At 39.0% G+C, this 14,962-nt stretch overlaps 1 protein-coding gene across 10 annotated transcripts in view; it reads left to right on the plus strand.

Annotated features, from left to right (window-relative positions):
• si:dkey-151g10.3 (serine/threonine-protein kinase WNK3) overlaps window positions 1–14,962 on the plus strand; it is a 53,352-nt gene that overhangs the window by 13,138 nt on the left and 25,252 nt on the right. For all 10 annotated transcript variants that reach the window (XR_009206729.1, XR_009206728.1, XR_009206730.1 and 7 more), the window contains exons 3-8: window positions 11,379–11,551; window positions 12,032–12,252; window positions 12,703–12,860; window positions 12,994–13,082; window positions 13,827–14,046; window positions 14,514–14,826. Coding sequence is in view for 7 of the 10 variants with exons in the window: in XM_058409455.1 (XP_058265438.1) it covers window positions 11,379–11,551; window positions 12,032–12,252; window positions 12,703–12,860; window positions 12,994–13,082; window positions 13,827–14,046; window positions 14,514–14,826 (1,174 nt within the window). In the remaining 3 variants the exon portion in view is untranslated. The remainder of the gene's footprint in view (window positions 1–11,378; window positions 11,552–12,031; window positions 12,253–12,702; window positions 12,861–12,993; window positions 13,083–13,826; window positions 14,047–14,513; window positions 14,827–14,962) is intronic.

Raw genomic sequence — 14,962 nt, forward strand, 5'->3', positions numbered from 1 at the left:
ATGGTTTATATATTCTATGTTGTATATACAATACTTTTGAATAGAAAGGATATCATCAGGAAGAAAGTGTTTAGAAGTCATCGAGAGCATCAGGCATCAAGCTGATCCTGTGTTTTACAGGCTTTAGGACCTTGGAGAGACTATGAGAGACACATTGACTGTGAAGATATTTATGGAATAATCATTGAAAAAAAAAAACAGGATCAGTGAAATGCTGACGGGAATGGAGGAAAGTAGAGCATTTATTATGGATTCTCTTCAGCTTCTTAGCATGTTTAGTTGCTTTGTGTGCAAGGCCTAGTCTGTCATGTGTTTGAAGCTAATTCCACACTGTGGACCTGGCTAATCTCTGCATTTGAGTGCTGTGCCAGGCTCCATCATCCTTCCCCCTCATTCAGCCTCGACATCAAGCTTAACCAAGTCATGGGGGAGGAAATTGGACTGTGTAGCTGAAACATCTATTAAACCCTGAAAGCATTTAAAATTCAGCTCTTTGTAATTGTAACTGCAATGTGGTGAAATTAATAGAAAGAGTAGGGAATGGACATTAGGATCTGTTGAAGAACCCGTCTAGAGAAAGTCTCTATATTCACATCATTTGAATTTGTCTTAACTAATCTCAAATCAAACGTCGCTTCCTCTGTCACCAGAACTGTCACACATTTGATAGAAAATGGACACACGGCTGTCAGTTTGTCAGTGTGAATGTAGTGCGAAGGGGTTAAACGCATTTTACCCCATTATTGTGCCGTGTGGGAATATTCACCTTCATATGACCTGTCCATGCCATCTCCAGGAAGTATAACATCACAAATGAGGCAAATCTACCTGATTTATGATGTAACACAGCCTTTAGCAGGAAGAAGCTGAGTATTAAGTTCTTAGGCATCTGTTTAGAGTAGTAATGGCTGATCGTGAGTAATAGAATGAATGAAGATTCGATTTCTTTTATTATTCCATTCATTGCCACACCCACATAAAAATTTTGACTAATAAAATTGTTTGTCCCTGCTCTTAATATTTACTGATAAATCTTGTTGGTTAAAATAAATACATATTCATGAAAGCAGCACTGTGTAAGAATCATATACATTTCCATGTTAATGAATGTGGCCTTTCTTTGTCCTGCAAGCTGTATTGCTTCTGATTCTGCCCACAAGTAAATAAATAAATAAAAAAGAAAGGATGAAAGAAAGAAACGCTCTACCTTATAATATGACTTGATGAAAAAGTGCAGGGGAGGTACTGTAGTACAGTATCAGTGTGGCAGAGCTGCGTGAACCTGCCATGAGCAACAGGGTGTGAAGTGTGTGTGTGTGTGTGAGAGAGAGAGAGAGAGAGAGACGAGCCAAACAGAAGAATAAGAGGGCATCATTACTGTCTGGTTAATTCTGACTTTCCATGAATCTATCTCTCTATCTCTCTCTCTTTCATGTCTTTAACAGGCATGCATACAAGTGCCACATCCTGTGAACGCTTCTATAATATGTGCAGGCATTGCATTTTTAATGGCTCATGACATTAACAAAGTCATTAAAAGTTTTTACATTGAGACAGTGCACCATAATAAAAAACCAACACTCCATTTAGTAATCAATATAAACAGTGATGTACGTATAGTGTGTTACACTTCAACTGGAGAGTTGCTCCACTCATTGTCACGCCGCTTTTCAATACTGCAGTGTGGTACACGAGTTGATTTTATAGGGTTCAGTACTTTAGATGTTCCATTTTTGTAGTAGCCCAGCACTAATCTGATGCTGTTTTTTGATTGGTGTGTTTATATAAAAAGGAAAGGCAAGCATTTCTGCCTACTGTATAAACAATGTGGAAAAGCAGCTGCACATGCAAGAATCTTGTACTAAAATACAGGCAATGGAGTTTAATAAACTTTATTGTCAATATGCAATTTGTAAATAAGAAGCAGAGCCTCAGATGTGGCACTGTATCTGCTCATTATTTTTTGAGTTTATTAATAAGTACATTTGCATGCAAGAGGGATGAAGCACTGAACTGAATGCAGGCGTCAACAGATGGGCTGTTCAAATGTACTTAAAAAATCATTGCGAGCTTTTCGATGCTATGATTATTTCCTATCAGCAGTAAAGCAAGCTAGACGCCACGCTCCATTAGCACCAGTTTCTTCTGTGCTTGTTTCTATTTAGTTTTATTTTCTAATGAAGGTTTATGGATTTATTGTTGAATTGTCATTACACATTTAAATAAAATAACTATACAATGTGATTTAAAAGCCATAACTGTTCATCTCTAACAGCGGAAGTGTTCTCAAGTCTTATCAAAGCAGTTTAATCGAAGTTACTCTGTGGGATCGGACTAGAAGGGCTAGCTTTTGCTCCCCGTGCACATCACTGAGTCTTGGGTGCCTATGACCCTGTCGCTGGTTCACCGTTTGTCCTTCCTTGAACGACTTTTTGCTTGGTACTAACCTCTGGATGCTGGGAACCTCCCACAAGACCTGCTGTTTTGGAGATGATCTGACCTAATCTTCTAACCATCAGAATTTGTCACTCAGCCACTCGGATTCATTCGATTTCCCACTTTTCCTGCTTCTAACACATTAAGGTTTGAGGACTGTCTGTTCCCTTGCTTCCTGATATATCCCCCTCTTTGACAGTTGCCATTGTAGCAAGATAATTAATCTTATTCGCGTCACATAAGTGGTCACACAGTCACAAATTCTTCTCTCTGAAAGTGTCTCCAGTTTAGGATTTAATGTAGGACTGGCTTAGACTAAAGCAATCTTCATATATCATTTATGGACTGAACAGCTGCTCACAAAAATCTAGTAAAAATGAGTTTTGAGTGTTCTGATAATTTTCTAGACAATGCAACCCCTGGGTTAGAATTAATGTAACCCCTAATGTAACACCTGGGTTAGAATTGATAATAATTATCATGGATACCAGACCCATTATTTTTTCCTCCTAGTTGTGGATAAATTCAAGAATTGCTTTACTGCAAATAAATGCACAAACCTACAGCTATGAGTAGTGTGTACTCAAAACAGACTCGGGGATTAGCTGTAATAATTCAGCTTGAAAGACTAGGAAATGGAAATTCACAGTGGCTCAGCTCTCTCCTCTGTTAACTTCCTTGGCTATACTTAATTCACCTCCTACGTGTCCTTGAAGCATTTAAAGCTCTTTTACTATGGAACAAGTTAATGTGGCATGACGGTCTGTGTGAATTTTCTGTGAATTGTGCTATGTGCTTTATGGAGCACTGAAATGTGTAACATGTGCTTTGTGTAGGTTTATATATGTGCATATACTGTATATGCTGGTGCTCATTGTATCCATTGCATAAGGGGTTATTTGTGTATTTCTCTGATGTCATGTGTGGAATATTTCTGTGTGTGCTGTACAGTACAGGAGAGGTGTGAGTGAAGTTAATTACATTGGGAGCCTGTCAGGCCGGAACAAAAGGTTTGCATAGACAGCGCAACCCATGCAGAAAGACAGCTAACTGGCTGAATGCATTCGACCCAGATCAGATTTGTCCCAGTTCATCGTCGGACACAACATATGCACATCCAGGTTTTACACACGAGGCACAGAGCAGTGTTTCAGCAGTGGTCCTCCATTCTTAAAGTCAGATTTATGATTAAGCTTTTGGCCCGCTTGACTGGTCACTGAAATGGATTTAATCCAAACCGTTATAACAGAAAAACTAAGTAGGGTTTTGATTAATGCTAATTTGGACCTGTTTTGTTGGTGCAAAGTTCATGAATAAAAGACTCTGATAAATAGCCTATATATTATTTAGTCATTACTGTATAAGGATTTTGAAGGGGCACATTATAGATTTTGTTTCAACATTTCTTTTATTAAAAGCATGCAATGATACATGAATGACACTTTTTTTTAATTTAACGTTCATAGGCAATGGTCTTATGTGGTGCAACCATAATATACCCGCCTCATAATACTGTTCCCTAATATGCTTAAAATGCAGGCAAAATATTACAAGCGAAGTAAGATCTACAGAAAACTTGTGTGCACTATTTATGAATTTCTGTATGTCATGAATTTAGATTTATGTCCTTACTTGTCTCCCTTATTACACAACTTTTTTAAACTCTAAACTGCTAAAAAAAATTTATGATTAGCATCCACTTCAGCATATAATATCAGTGATAAATATTTCATCAGCAGAATGTTTTTATTTTGCAGTTTAACACAGTTATTGTCACAGTTAGTTCTGGCACATGATGGATAGTCATACCAAATGACTAGTTTTTTAAAAAGTGCATGGATGGAGTTGTGAGGTAAATGCTTTATTTTAAAAAGTGCCATTATCCACATGCATATTAATCTTTATAAGTAGCATGATGTTCAGTAGCTTTTTGTTTGTTCGTTTAAATATCATTCGTCAACAAGTTTCACTTTAAATGCTTGCTTACATAACCCACAATGCTGTTAGACTACCTGGTTGTTGTGGTTCAAAGTGGCTCAAACATATCATCTTCCAAAGCTTCAGGTTTCACTCGTATACTGTCATCGGTGGCACCACACTCAGCATCTCATAGATTGCTAAGTAACCAAGCCAAGATCTGCCCAGCTGTGTCATACAGCTGCATTGCATTCTGCAAGTCCAAAGTGTGCTGCCTCAGCTGTTTCTCCTCTGGATTTCTCAATATGATGCTGACTGTCACTGGAAAATTGTAAGTGACCGAAGAAGCTCTTGCTCTTTTTTTTCAGGAAATGAAAGCAAAACCTGACCACTTTTGCTTATGTTTGAAATCATTCGATTTTTTTTTTGTCCCCATTAAATGGCATTTTAACTGAGCTGTCAATAATAAGCTGTCCTCCTGTGACTTCAGCATGACACAACCACTTTTCATAGGACTAATGAATATACTACATCAGCCAACAGAAATATGTCAATATTAAAATTATATGTCTGGACACTGAGTAGTAGGACATGTGGGATGATGGAAAATATTGAAAGACAATTTTAGCACACATATTGACATTTGTCTTATAAAGAGGATCTGTCCTTTATTTTTTGTTTGTCAGCAATAACATAACCGATGCTAAACAATATCCAAAGAAAATGAAACGAACTCCGCGATAACAGATGCAATATAGCCTTTTTTCATCATCGGCTTGTACCTTGTTTGTGTGATTGGTCATAGGTTATGGTAATCTAATCTTGGCAACCAGCTGCTAAATTGCTTAGGGACTATACACACACGCATACACACACACACTTTCACCCTGGATGCGAAGTGTAGAATTGCCCATGCTGGTTGATATTGTGTTGCCTTCAGTAGCCTTGCTTGGTGTATGTGGTTGTAATGTGAGCTCCATTCACCCCTCCTCCTTCTATCTGAAAACCCCTGAAGACATATAGACATACAGTGATGAAAGGACACAATTAACTCAGCGATTCCCCATGAGCCAGGCATTCCATTAAGCCTGAGTGTTTACTGTGGAAGTGAAGCTACAAGATCATATTTGAGTGAGAGGAGGAAATGTGCTAAGCTGCTGACTGCACACCACTCGCACTTTCCTCTTTGCTCTCCAGTGGGATCAATGAGCCAGCTCTTTCAGAGAGCACCTGACCACCGCAACCCAACCAAATACCTTGTTATACATGGATGATGGACAATGATGGACTTTCATCATGTGCATAGATCTTGCCTTTGCAGCTAAAGCATATGTACAGTTACTAAGGACATAAATGTTTCATGTTTCTATAAGGTGTTGGGGTATCTAAGTTTTGAAATTTTTAAGAATGCTTTTATGTATTAAAAAAAAAACACAGGATGTAATTCCCTATTACAGGGAATAATCAAAGATGGGATGAGGCGATGCCACCGTCTGACCGATTAAATTAGAAAATTCAACAGTGCTGTGGAAAAGCAATCCTGAACCATGGAGCTCATGGTAAATTATATGCCCTGTAGGAACTGTTCCAAGAACAGAATAGAGTCTGTCCAGGGCTTGAAGTGCTAGTCTTTTGCATGGGCTTTGCATAATGGCAAGCCCCATCTACAGTAGAAGTATATGTGGAGACCTTTACAGCTCACCCATACATGATGCTGATTTGAAAAGGTGTCGAACCCTGCATGCACTGGTGATTAGAGCTGGTGCTGTGTGACCTTGTGGGCAAACCCAGGATTGGTAACTATGGTTATTGCACACTTTTGTTAAGATCAATCTGCAGAGCATTCTATACTGTGTGCACCTTATGGCATGATTTAAACCACACTGCAGCTATCAGATCACTTATTTCGCCATTTAATTCAGACACTGGATGCTTCCCTGTGTAAACAGAGATTGGCCCACTGGGTGAAAGAGGTCACCACCACAGCCCACAAACAGGCTCCACCATCAGCCCTTAACATGAGACGCTATTCCACAAGGAGTCTCCTGTCTTCTTGGGCTTTGCTGAGACACATTCCGTTCCAGGAAATCCGTTTCACCGTGTTCTGCTCAAGCTTCTTTAAGATCAACATCACCGTTCATAGTCTGAGTGTGGCAATCATCTCCAAACATTTTCCCAGATGTTCCAGATAACCACCAGGTTTCCCTGTCATTCAGAACCACATGAAGTATACTATTTAGAGAAAATACTATATCACATCGTTGAAGGAATGGCGTGGAATGGTGTGCATATGAACAAGAACATCCAGATGTTAGGAACTACCACTGCTGGTTATCCATTTTGTTTACAGCACATCCGTTACCTTCATAGCTAGTGTTTTTTTTTTTTATTATTATTCTTTTCTCAATAAAGGAAGACATATGCTCCTTCTTGCTAGTGCACTCATCATCCAGACAATTAGTCCACAATACAAAACAACAAGAAGATAAGTACTGTATTAAATAACTTCAGCGCTAATCATGGCACAATTAACACAGGAATAACAGCTTATAAAAATAGACTTTATGGCCAACTTGAAATATAACAGAATACAGATTTAGTAGAAAACATTATCCAGCCAGAAGTAAATGCTTATGTTGGGTCTATAAACTCTTTGCACAAATCTCCTTTTGTTTACGAACACTAAAGAGTTTAGAGTACACTAGCAACCTGATGCTACTTGGTTATAATCTGACCGAAGAATTTTATTTTGGAGTGGGTTTGGCATAAGTTGAAAGGTTATCCACTTATTATTGGATTACAGCTAAACTTTGTATGAAGTGATGTTTGGCTTAACTAATAAGTGTTTATACTAGAGAGAAATCAAAGCCTCTTGATGAATACAAATGCTTACAAGATGGCACTGACACCCAAGGTACTGCCTAACCAGGTGCAATAAACTCATTTGTTAGCTGAACAAAGTTAACTAGCTACACGTGTCCGTTAAATGCAACTATTACCTATTATCAGCAAGAATGTGACCTAGTTATCTAGTTTAGCTAGGTAATTTGTTGATGTGGGTATTAGACGAGCTTTGTACTATTGTTAAAGCAATATAAATTAGGCATGTGAACTAACTAGCAAATTAATCCTCTTGAAGTCTTAGTAAATGAGTTAGCTGCACTGATATGATAGTTATTGGCTGTTGTTAGGTGAAGATAGATCTAGATGGACCAGTTATCCATCTTGACTGCCTGTAATCATAACTGTATTTTGTTGGCTTGGAAAGGTGTCTGATTTATTAGTATGTGACAAAAAAAACAAATGTGTTTGTGAAGACTTTTCTGATTCTAACACCCAACAGCATAACGTGAGATTTTGGAAAACAGATTCTGGCTTGCTCTTAAAAATCTCTGTAGTCACCAGCTTTGTTTTTGCGACCAAGCTGTGCAGCTGACGACAGAGTGACGCGCGTCACTCAGGGGTCTACAAGGTTGTCATAAGCAACTCGTGCGGTATCCGTTGTTGCATTCAATATGCAGCTTGACATCTTTCCTAATTATGTGTAAGGCAAGGCAAGGTGATTGTGAGTTTGCTTCTGAATTCCCACAGACCCAGCACAAAAGACCTCATCAGCATCCTTCCCTGTTCTCCATCACTCCCTTAGTCCGTCCTATTTATCATTCTGTTTTGCACACACTCCCAGTTTCATCAGCTTAAAGGTTAGCCCTTCATTTCTCTTCCTCTATTGTCCGTCCGTCCATCCATCCATCCATCCATCCATCCAGTACACCAACACTTTTTTTCCCGACCATTACACTAAGTGCATGATTGTGTAATCTTATTAGAGGCCATTTTAAAGCAAGTGCCATCAGGTTAAGGTTAGATTTTAAAATGTTATCAGAAGGTGTCACTTGGATTTGTGAGCAAGCAGCAATGATTTTTTCCTTGACACCATGCTCCAGAAGTCTTAGAGAGAGAGAGAGATACTTTATTCATCCCAAAGGGAAATTTAAAATATAATATAATTAATAATATAGTTTATAATGCATGTGTGTGTGTTTGCCGTCACGTGAGAAATTAAACAATACTGGCACTGTTTCAGAAGACAGAATGCCAGGATAAGACACACAAACAGGCAGATGGACATGTACACACATCCTAGACACTCGAAGACATATACGCAGCAAGGAGTGTTCCAGGGAAACCGCATGCAAACACATGGATGCTTAGGCAGACACTAACATGACATGACACCCAGACAACCTTAACTTCAATGCACACTCCTGCTGGTGCTGGAAGTTCTTGGAAACACTGACCTAGCTGAAAGCATAAAGAGGCAAGACATATCTCAGGGTACATGATTAAACAAAAACACAAAAAGTAATGGAAACTACTCGTACAAACTCCACACTGAAACACTGCAACACTTCCACACCTGGATGTAAACCGAGATACTGTAAACACAAAGTGGTTTGTGTTTGTATGCTGGCGTTTTCTCCAGTGTGTTTTCAAGAGAGCAAAAGGATGCGTCGGGCGAGCGCAGCATATTTTAGTGGAATTCAGGGGAGTTTGATTTAAGAGGTCTAGGGAGTTAAGTAGTCCAAGCAAGATAAGGGGCCAACAATACATCATCAGTCAGACAAACAGGATATTTTTAGAGCTCGGGATCTCAAACCTTTTGCAGCCATGGTCCGTTTTCAGTTCATAATTCAAATGTGTACAATAATAATGTACCTGTTTACTGGAAACTTTCACTTGCAAAAGTCCAAGTCCACAGCATTATTATTGATATTATTTTGTTCGTTCATTCATTCATTCATTCACTGAATTTTGGATTAAACCCATTCAATTCAAAGGACCAATCAAGTCATATAATAATTACAAGAACTCTATTAAATATAGTAATTTATAACTGTAAACACTTTGTGAAGATTGTACAGTTTTCCTCCTCTGAAACAAAATGAAAAATAAATGAATACTTTAAAAAAAAAACTTTAAATCATCAGTCAGTCTTATTACACAATACAACACTTAAAGAATTAAGCCATTTTATTCCCTTTTTTGAACCATAGGCTGAAATCGATCTAGATTGTGCTTCCCCTTACTAAACCAATTTGTCTTTCTTTTTCCATATGTGGCACAATACAGGGTTGTGGTGTGCTTCTCCTGCTTATTCTTCTCTATTCTGTTGTGCCGTTTTAAGGAGGTTTGTCATGGTCATTAGTTTCCTGACCTCTTTGTCCCTTCGACCTACAGAGGTCAGACTTAACCAAAGCCGACCTATACCAGGGGAATTACGGGGTCAAGTAATCGCAATACATTATGTGCTTCCTGTATAATGGCTAAATTTTCCAACTGTCCCCAAACCCCAACAGATGGTAGGCTTGACTCTTTATAGTGGATTCATGTTCATGTGATGGGCTTGTGCTCAGTGTTTATGCTAACATTCTTTGTCTGGCACTTGATGTATCTATATATTTCGAGCATTTATTCTACATTAGATGCAGAGGCTCTGGGGAAGAAAGAGAAGGTCAAGGGTGAGCAGAGGGTTAGAAACAACACAATTGTTCTGCCTAATTATTTATTCCAAAAATCTTTTTACCATCACTTTTTCTGCAAACATTTATCACATCTATACTTTAACATTACAGTCAGACCAGTGATACTTGGATTATTTATTAATTTTTTTAAGTGCCTTCCAGATGTGCTGGTTGGTCAGTAAAGCGTGATGTTAAGGTTTTGCAGGCAATCGTGTAATAAAATCATGTAATCTCTGTAAATGCATTACATGCACTTTAAATGCATTCAAGTATCTATGGAACCAATGTGATGTAGGGCAATGGGAAGCACCTATGTTCAATTCAGTTAAATTTATTTATTTATTTCAAATTGAAAGAAAATGATGTACTATAAGTGTAATCTTGTTAGAGAGCCCGGCTTAGTGCACATGCAAGTTATTTAATAGTTATAAGTACATATACAGGGTTCAGCTCTAAAAAGGTAAACGTAAAAGCTACTCCTTTCTTAAAAAAACAAACATTAAGCATGCAGATTAAGAACATATTTTTACTGCATGAGTTTTAGAAACTGATGGCCAGACAGTTTCTGACCTTAGACCTAATTTCAGTAACTAATGCATCCCATCTAAAGCATATCAAATTAGTTTAATGACCGTACTTTGTATAGGAGAGACAGGATTACTTTCTGTGCATCATATCAGTTAGCCTGTAGTTTTCTCCTGAATATATTCAAACCTGGCATGACTTGGGAGCATGAGGAGGGATCTGTACCAGATTGTTGTATACCTAAAAGTAAACACTGGATTTAATTGGAATGCTCTGAAAACTGCTGTCACCTTTGCATGCCACTGTTACGATCGATTTCGCATCTGGCTGTAATATTTAGCTGAGAGTAGTGACACTCTGTGAAATTTCCAGTGCACTCAGACAAGTGAGAAGGTTTCAGGGTTTAGCCTTCATGCTGGGAAAATCCAATCACGCCTTCAAAACACAAGCGTACTTTTACAAGCTACCGCTGGGTGTTGCCTCGCCACGACTTCACACTACTTTACTCCATCTGCTGGTCAGTAGCGGTATTGCAAATAGAGAGGAATTACCTCGCTTCAGTGCATAATGCCATGGCATCGATAAGCATGCACACTTCCAAATTGTTTAAGCCCACTAAAATCACCCCCACCTACCCCTGGCAGCCGGCATAATCTAGAGTATTTTGGAGGGTTACATTCTTACACCACAAATGAAGGGGTGTAAAGGATTCAGCATTCCTCTGGACAAGCACATTTATAAAAGGGCAATACAAAATCACATGCTAGTCAATGGCTCTGATGCCGCTGTTCTATATCTGTAGCATACTTACCATAAGTAGTCTAGTTGTTTGTTTGTAATGTTGCTATTATTTAAATTAAAAATGCAAAACTGACCTCATGATTTCATTCGGTAATTATTTTAAAAAGGTGAAAATCATTCTGTAAACATTGTAGTGTCTTTGCTTTATGTGTGTATGTACGTGTGTTGCGTGTTCAGGATGGGAAGCTGACCAAGGCCGAGCAGCAGCGCTTCAAAGAGGAAGCTGAGATGCTCAAGGGTCTACAGCACCCAAACATCGTGCGTTTCTACGACTTCTGGGAGTCAACTCTCAGAGGAAAGAAGTGCATCGTCCTTGTCACCGAGCTAATGACCTCTGGAACACTCAAAACGTCAGTACCCACACGTTACAATGAATCAGAGGCCCAGGTTATTTATACTCCTAAGGCTGTAGCGACAGAGTCGAGGACCCTGTCTTCACCGAGTTTAGTTTCTATGGTGACGTGCTTGAAGCCGTTCTACTACTGAACCGTTCTTAGTCACATGATGCCAACTAACACTTGCCAGTTCATATTCATTCTGAAAACCATTTAATGGAAATTGGATGTTGTTTTTTAATTTATTATTTTTTTTGACCAAGGTATCATTATTCTTCATTTTTAAATAAAGATGCATTTTTTTAAATAAAGCAAGATGTACAAGGTCAAAGATAAAGATGACCTACAAATAAAGATACATAAATGCAATAAATGTTATTTAAATTTAATATAAAAACGCAAATGGTGTACAAACAGGACAAATTTCAGATTTTTATGGCACGGGACTTTGTAACCTGTTATGAATGATTGCTCTGTTGACTGTGTTATTTACAGATACCTTAAGCGCTTTAAAGTTATGAAGCCGAAAGTGTTGCGCAGCTGGTGCAGGCAAATCCTGAAGGGGTTGCATTTCCTGCACACACGGACGCCACCCATTGTGCACCGTGACTTAAAGTGTGACAACATCTTTATCACAGGCCCCACAGGCTCAGTGAAGATCGGAGACCTAGGCCTGGCAACGCTCATGAGGACCTCCTTTGCCAAGAGTGTGATCGGTGTGTTTACAGGCTCACATGCGTCAAAGATTTGTTGTCATAACTCTACAACTGTAATCACCGTAGCTGTGATTGTCAGTGATTATGTGGTGGTTTCACAATTTATGCCAATTTATGTTTTGTGGTCCCTGTTTAGATCCAAAGTGCTCTCTTGTCGCAGCATTTATTTCAGCTCAGCATTATTGATTTCATTGTGCATGCATACACTCCTGTCAATACCTATTGATTTTGGAGCTAATTGTTAGTGCTAGTCCAAATGTTCACAACGGAACAAACGGTTCATTTATCAAACCCAAAGGAACATGTTAAATATCATGAAGAACAGATGAAAGGACTTTCCTTTTCAAATCTTCACAAGCATGTCTCTTATAAAAGCATGTAAATGTTACAAAATTACAACCATGACAATGTTATTATCATTCTCATTCTAATTGTGGTGTCATTCCTCAGGTACCCCAGAGTTCATGGCTCCAGAGATGTATGAGGAACACTATGATGAGTCTGTGGATGTCTACGCCTTTGGCATGTGCATGCTTGAGATGGCTACATCTGAGTACCCTTATTCTGAGTGTCAAAATGCTGCCCAGATCTACCGCAAGGTCACCAGTGTAAGGCTCAGAGAAAGCATTTAGTTTTTATTATTGCTTTCATTGATGAATGGAAAGTTATTGGTCATTGACTTGACTAGAACTGGGCATCTTTACCTGAAATGAATCATGGACCTCATGTCTCTGTTTCCAGGGGATCAAGCCCGCCAGTTTTGATAAAGTGAATGATCCAGAAATTAAGGAGATCATTGAGGGCTGCATTCGTCAGAACCGAGGCGAGCGGTAAGTGTTTCCCTTTATTCCAGAGGTGTCCAATTTTATCCGCAATGGGCTGGTGTGGCTGCAGGTTTTCATTTCAATCAAGCAGGAGCTACACCTGATTCTACCTTTTTAATCAGTTGATATTGGTTTGCAGTAGACTCATGTGTGACTTGATCAGATTGAAAACCCACGCCTGCCCTTTCCAGACAAATTCAGGCACTCATTAGGTGCGTTTACATGGACACTTGTAATCCGATCGTAACAGGACTAGAAGCACAATCAGATTGAAAAAGTGTCACGTAAACACGTCAATCGGATGGAATTTGCCACATCCGATTAAAATTTCAATCGGATGGTAAGGGGTGGTTAGTTTTTACGTTTTTAGTCCGATCGAGAGGACATGTAAACACTTAATCGGATGGAATATGTTCCTGGAAAGTTCTGCGCATGTGCAATGACGCAAGGATGACATGACGTACGGATGTTGATACGAATGACGTATGACATATGGATGTTTTTGTGGACTGTGCGTATGTCAAAAGATCTAATCCTATTCTAATCATCTGTCATGTAAATGCGCATAACAATCTTTATACCGCGTTCATGTAAACGCTCCGATCGGATTCGTCAATCTGATTGAATGCAGTCCGATCTGATTAAAAAGTGTCCATGTAAACGCACCTATTGTTTTTTTATTTTACAGTAGCATACAGAAATGTTATGCATTGTGTTGGTAATGTTCTTTTCAATATGGTTTGCTCTTAGGCTTTCCATTAAGGACCTGCTCAACCATGCATTCTTTGGTGAGGACACAGGTGTGCGAGTGGAGTTGGCGGAAGAGGACACAGGCAATCAGGACTGTCTGGCTCTGCGTATTTGGGTGGAGGAGCCTAAAAAACTGAAGGGCAAGCACAAAGACAATGAGGCCATTGAGTTCAGTTACAACCTTGAGAATGACAGTGCAGAGGAAGTGGCGTTAGAGATGGTGAGGGATCCATGGAATATCAGAAATGGTTTTATTTGCTAATAATTTTTGAGGAATTTGACTTGGCAGGTGCTGGCATAAGAAGACAGAACATAATAAGTCACTGCACTGTAATTTATACACCTCAGTTACTTTCTTTTGTCAGTCAACTGGGAGATTTTGATCCTGATTCAAGTGACCCAAGCTTTTTTTTTTAAGTATCACTATGTAACCTTGTCAGTCTGCTATGCTGACAGGAGAAACACTGATCAGGAATAGTCCTTTTTACTATTTATTTATTTATGTATTTGTTTTTTTATACATTTAATGACTTTTCTGACTATTATATTATCATTTGTATTCTTTTCTGATTATTGTGAGCCCTTTGTATGTGTGAATATGGTCAGTGATATCAGTTCTCATACAGCATTTTTTTTTAAATGTATTTATTCTTCTCTTGTTTTCTTTCCATTACTGCATTTTTTTAGGTCAAGTCTGGGTTTTTCCACGAGAGTGACGCAAAGGTTGTGGGAAAGTCTATTCGAGACAGGATAACTCAGATTAAGAAGTTCCGCGCAACACGACAGCAGCGAGCTCTAGAGGAGAGACGGGACTCTGGCCTGGTTTCTGCTTCCCTTACCACCAGTTTTACTTCTTTCTCCTCCTCCATGGGTCCTGGGGCTGTTCCTACTGCTGCCGCTGTGGGGGTCACTGGAGGGCACAGGGAGGGAGAGGACCTGCCAGAGATGGAGAAACATACTCGACAACACATCCCCATCAGCAACACCCAAGGACTCATGGGTAACATGTTTGCTAGGGATTTTGTATCTGACTTGTGTTATGAGACCATGACTGTGCAAATCTGGATTGCATCAAGACTCTTCATTTTAAAATGTTTTTGTTCTTGTTTTCACAATAATCATTATGAGCATTTGTT

Source organism: Hemibagrus wyckioides, linkage group LG15, assembly GCF_019097595.1.
Source record: "Hemibagrus wyckioides isolate EC202008001 linkage group LG15, SWU_Hwy_1.0, whole genome shotgun sequence".
In the NCBI taxonomy this organism is placed as follows: Eukaryota; Metazoa; Chordata; class Actinopteri; order Siluriformes; family Bagridae; genus Hemibagrus; species Hemibagrus wyckioides.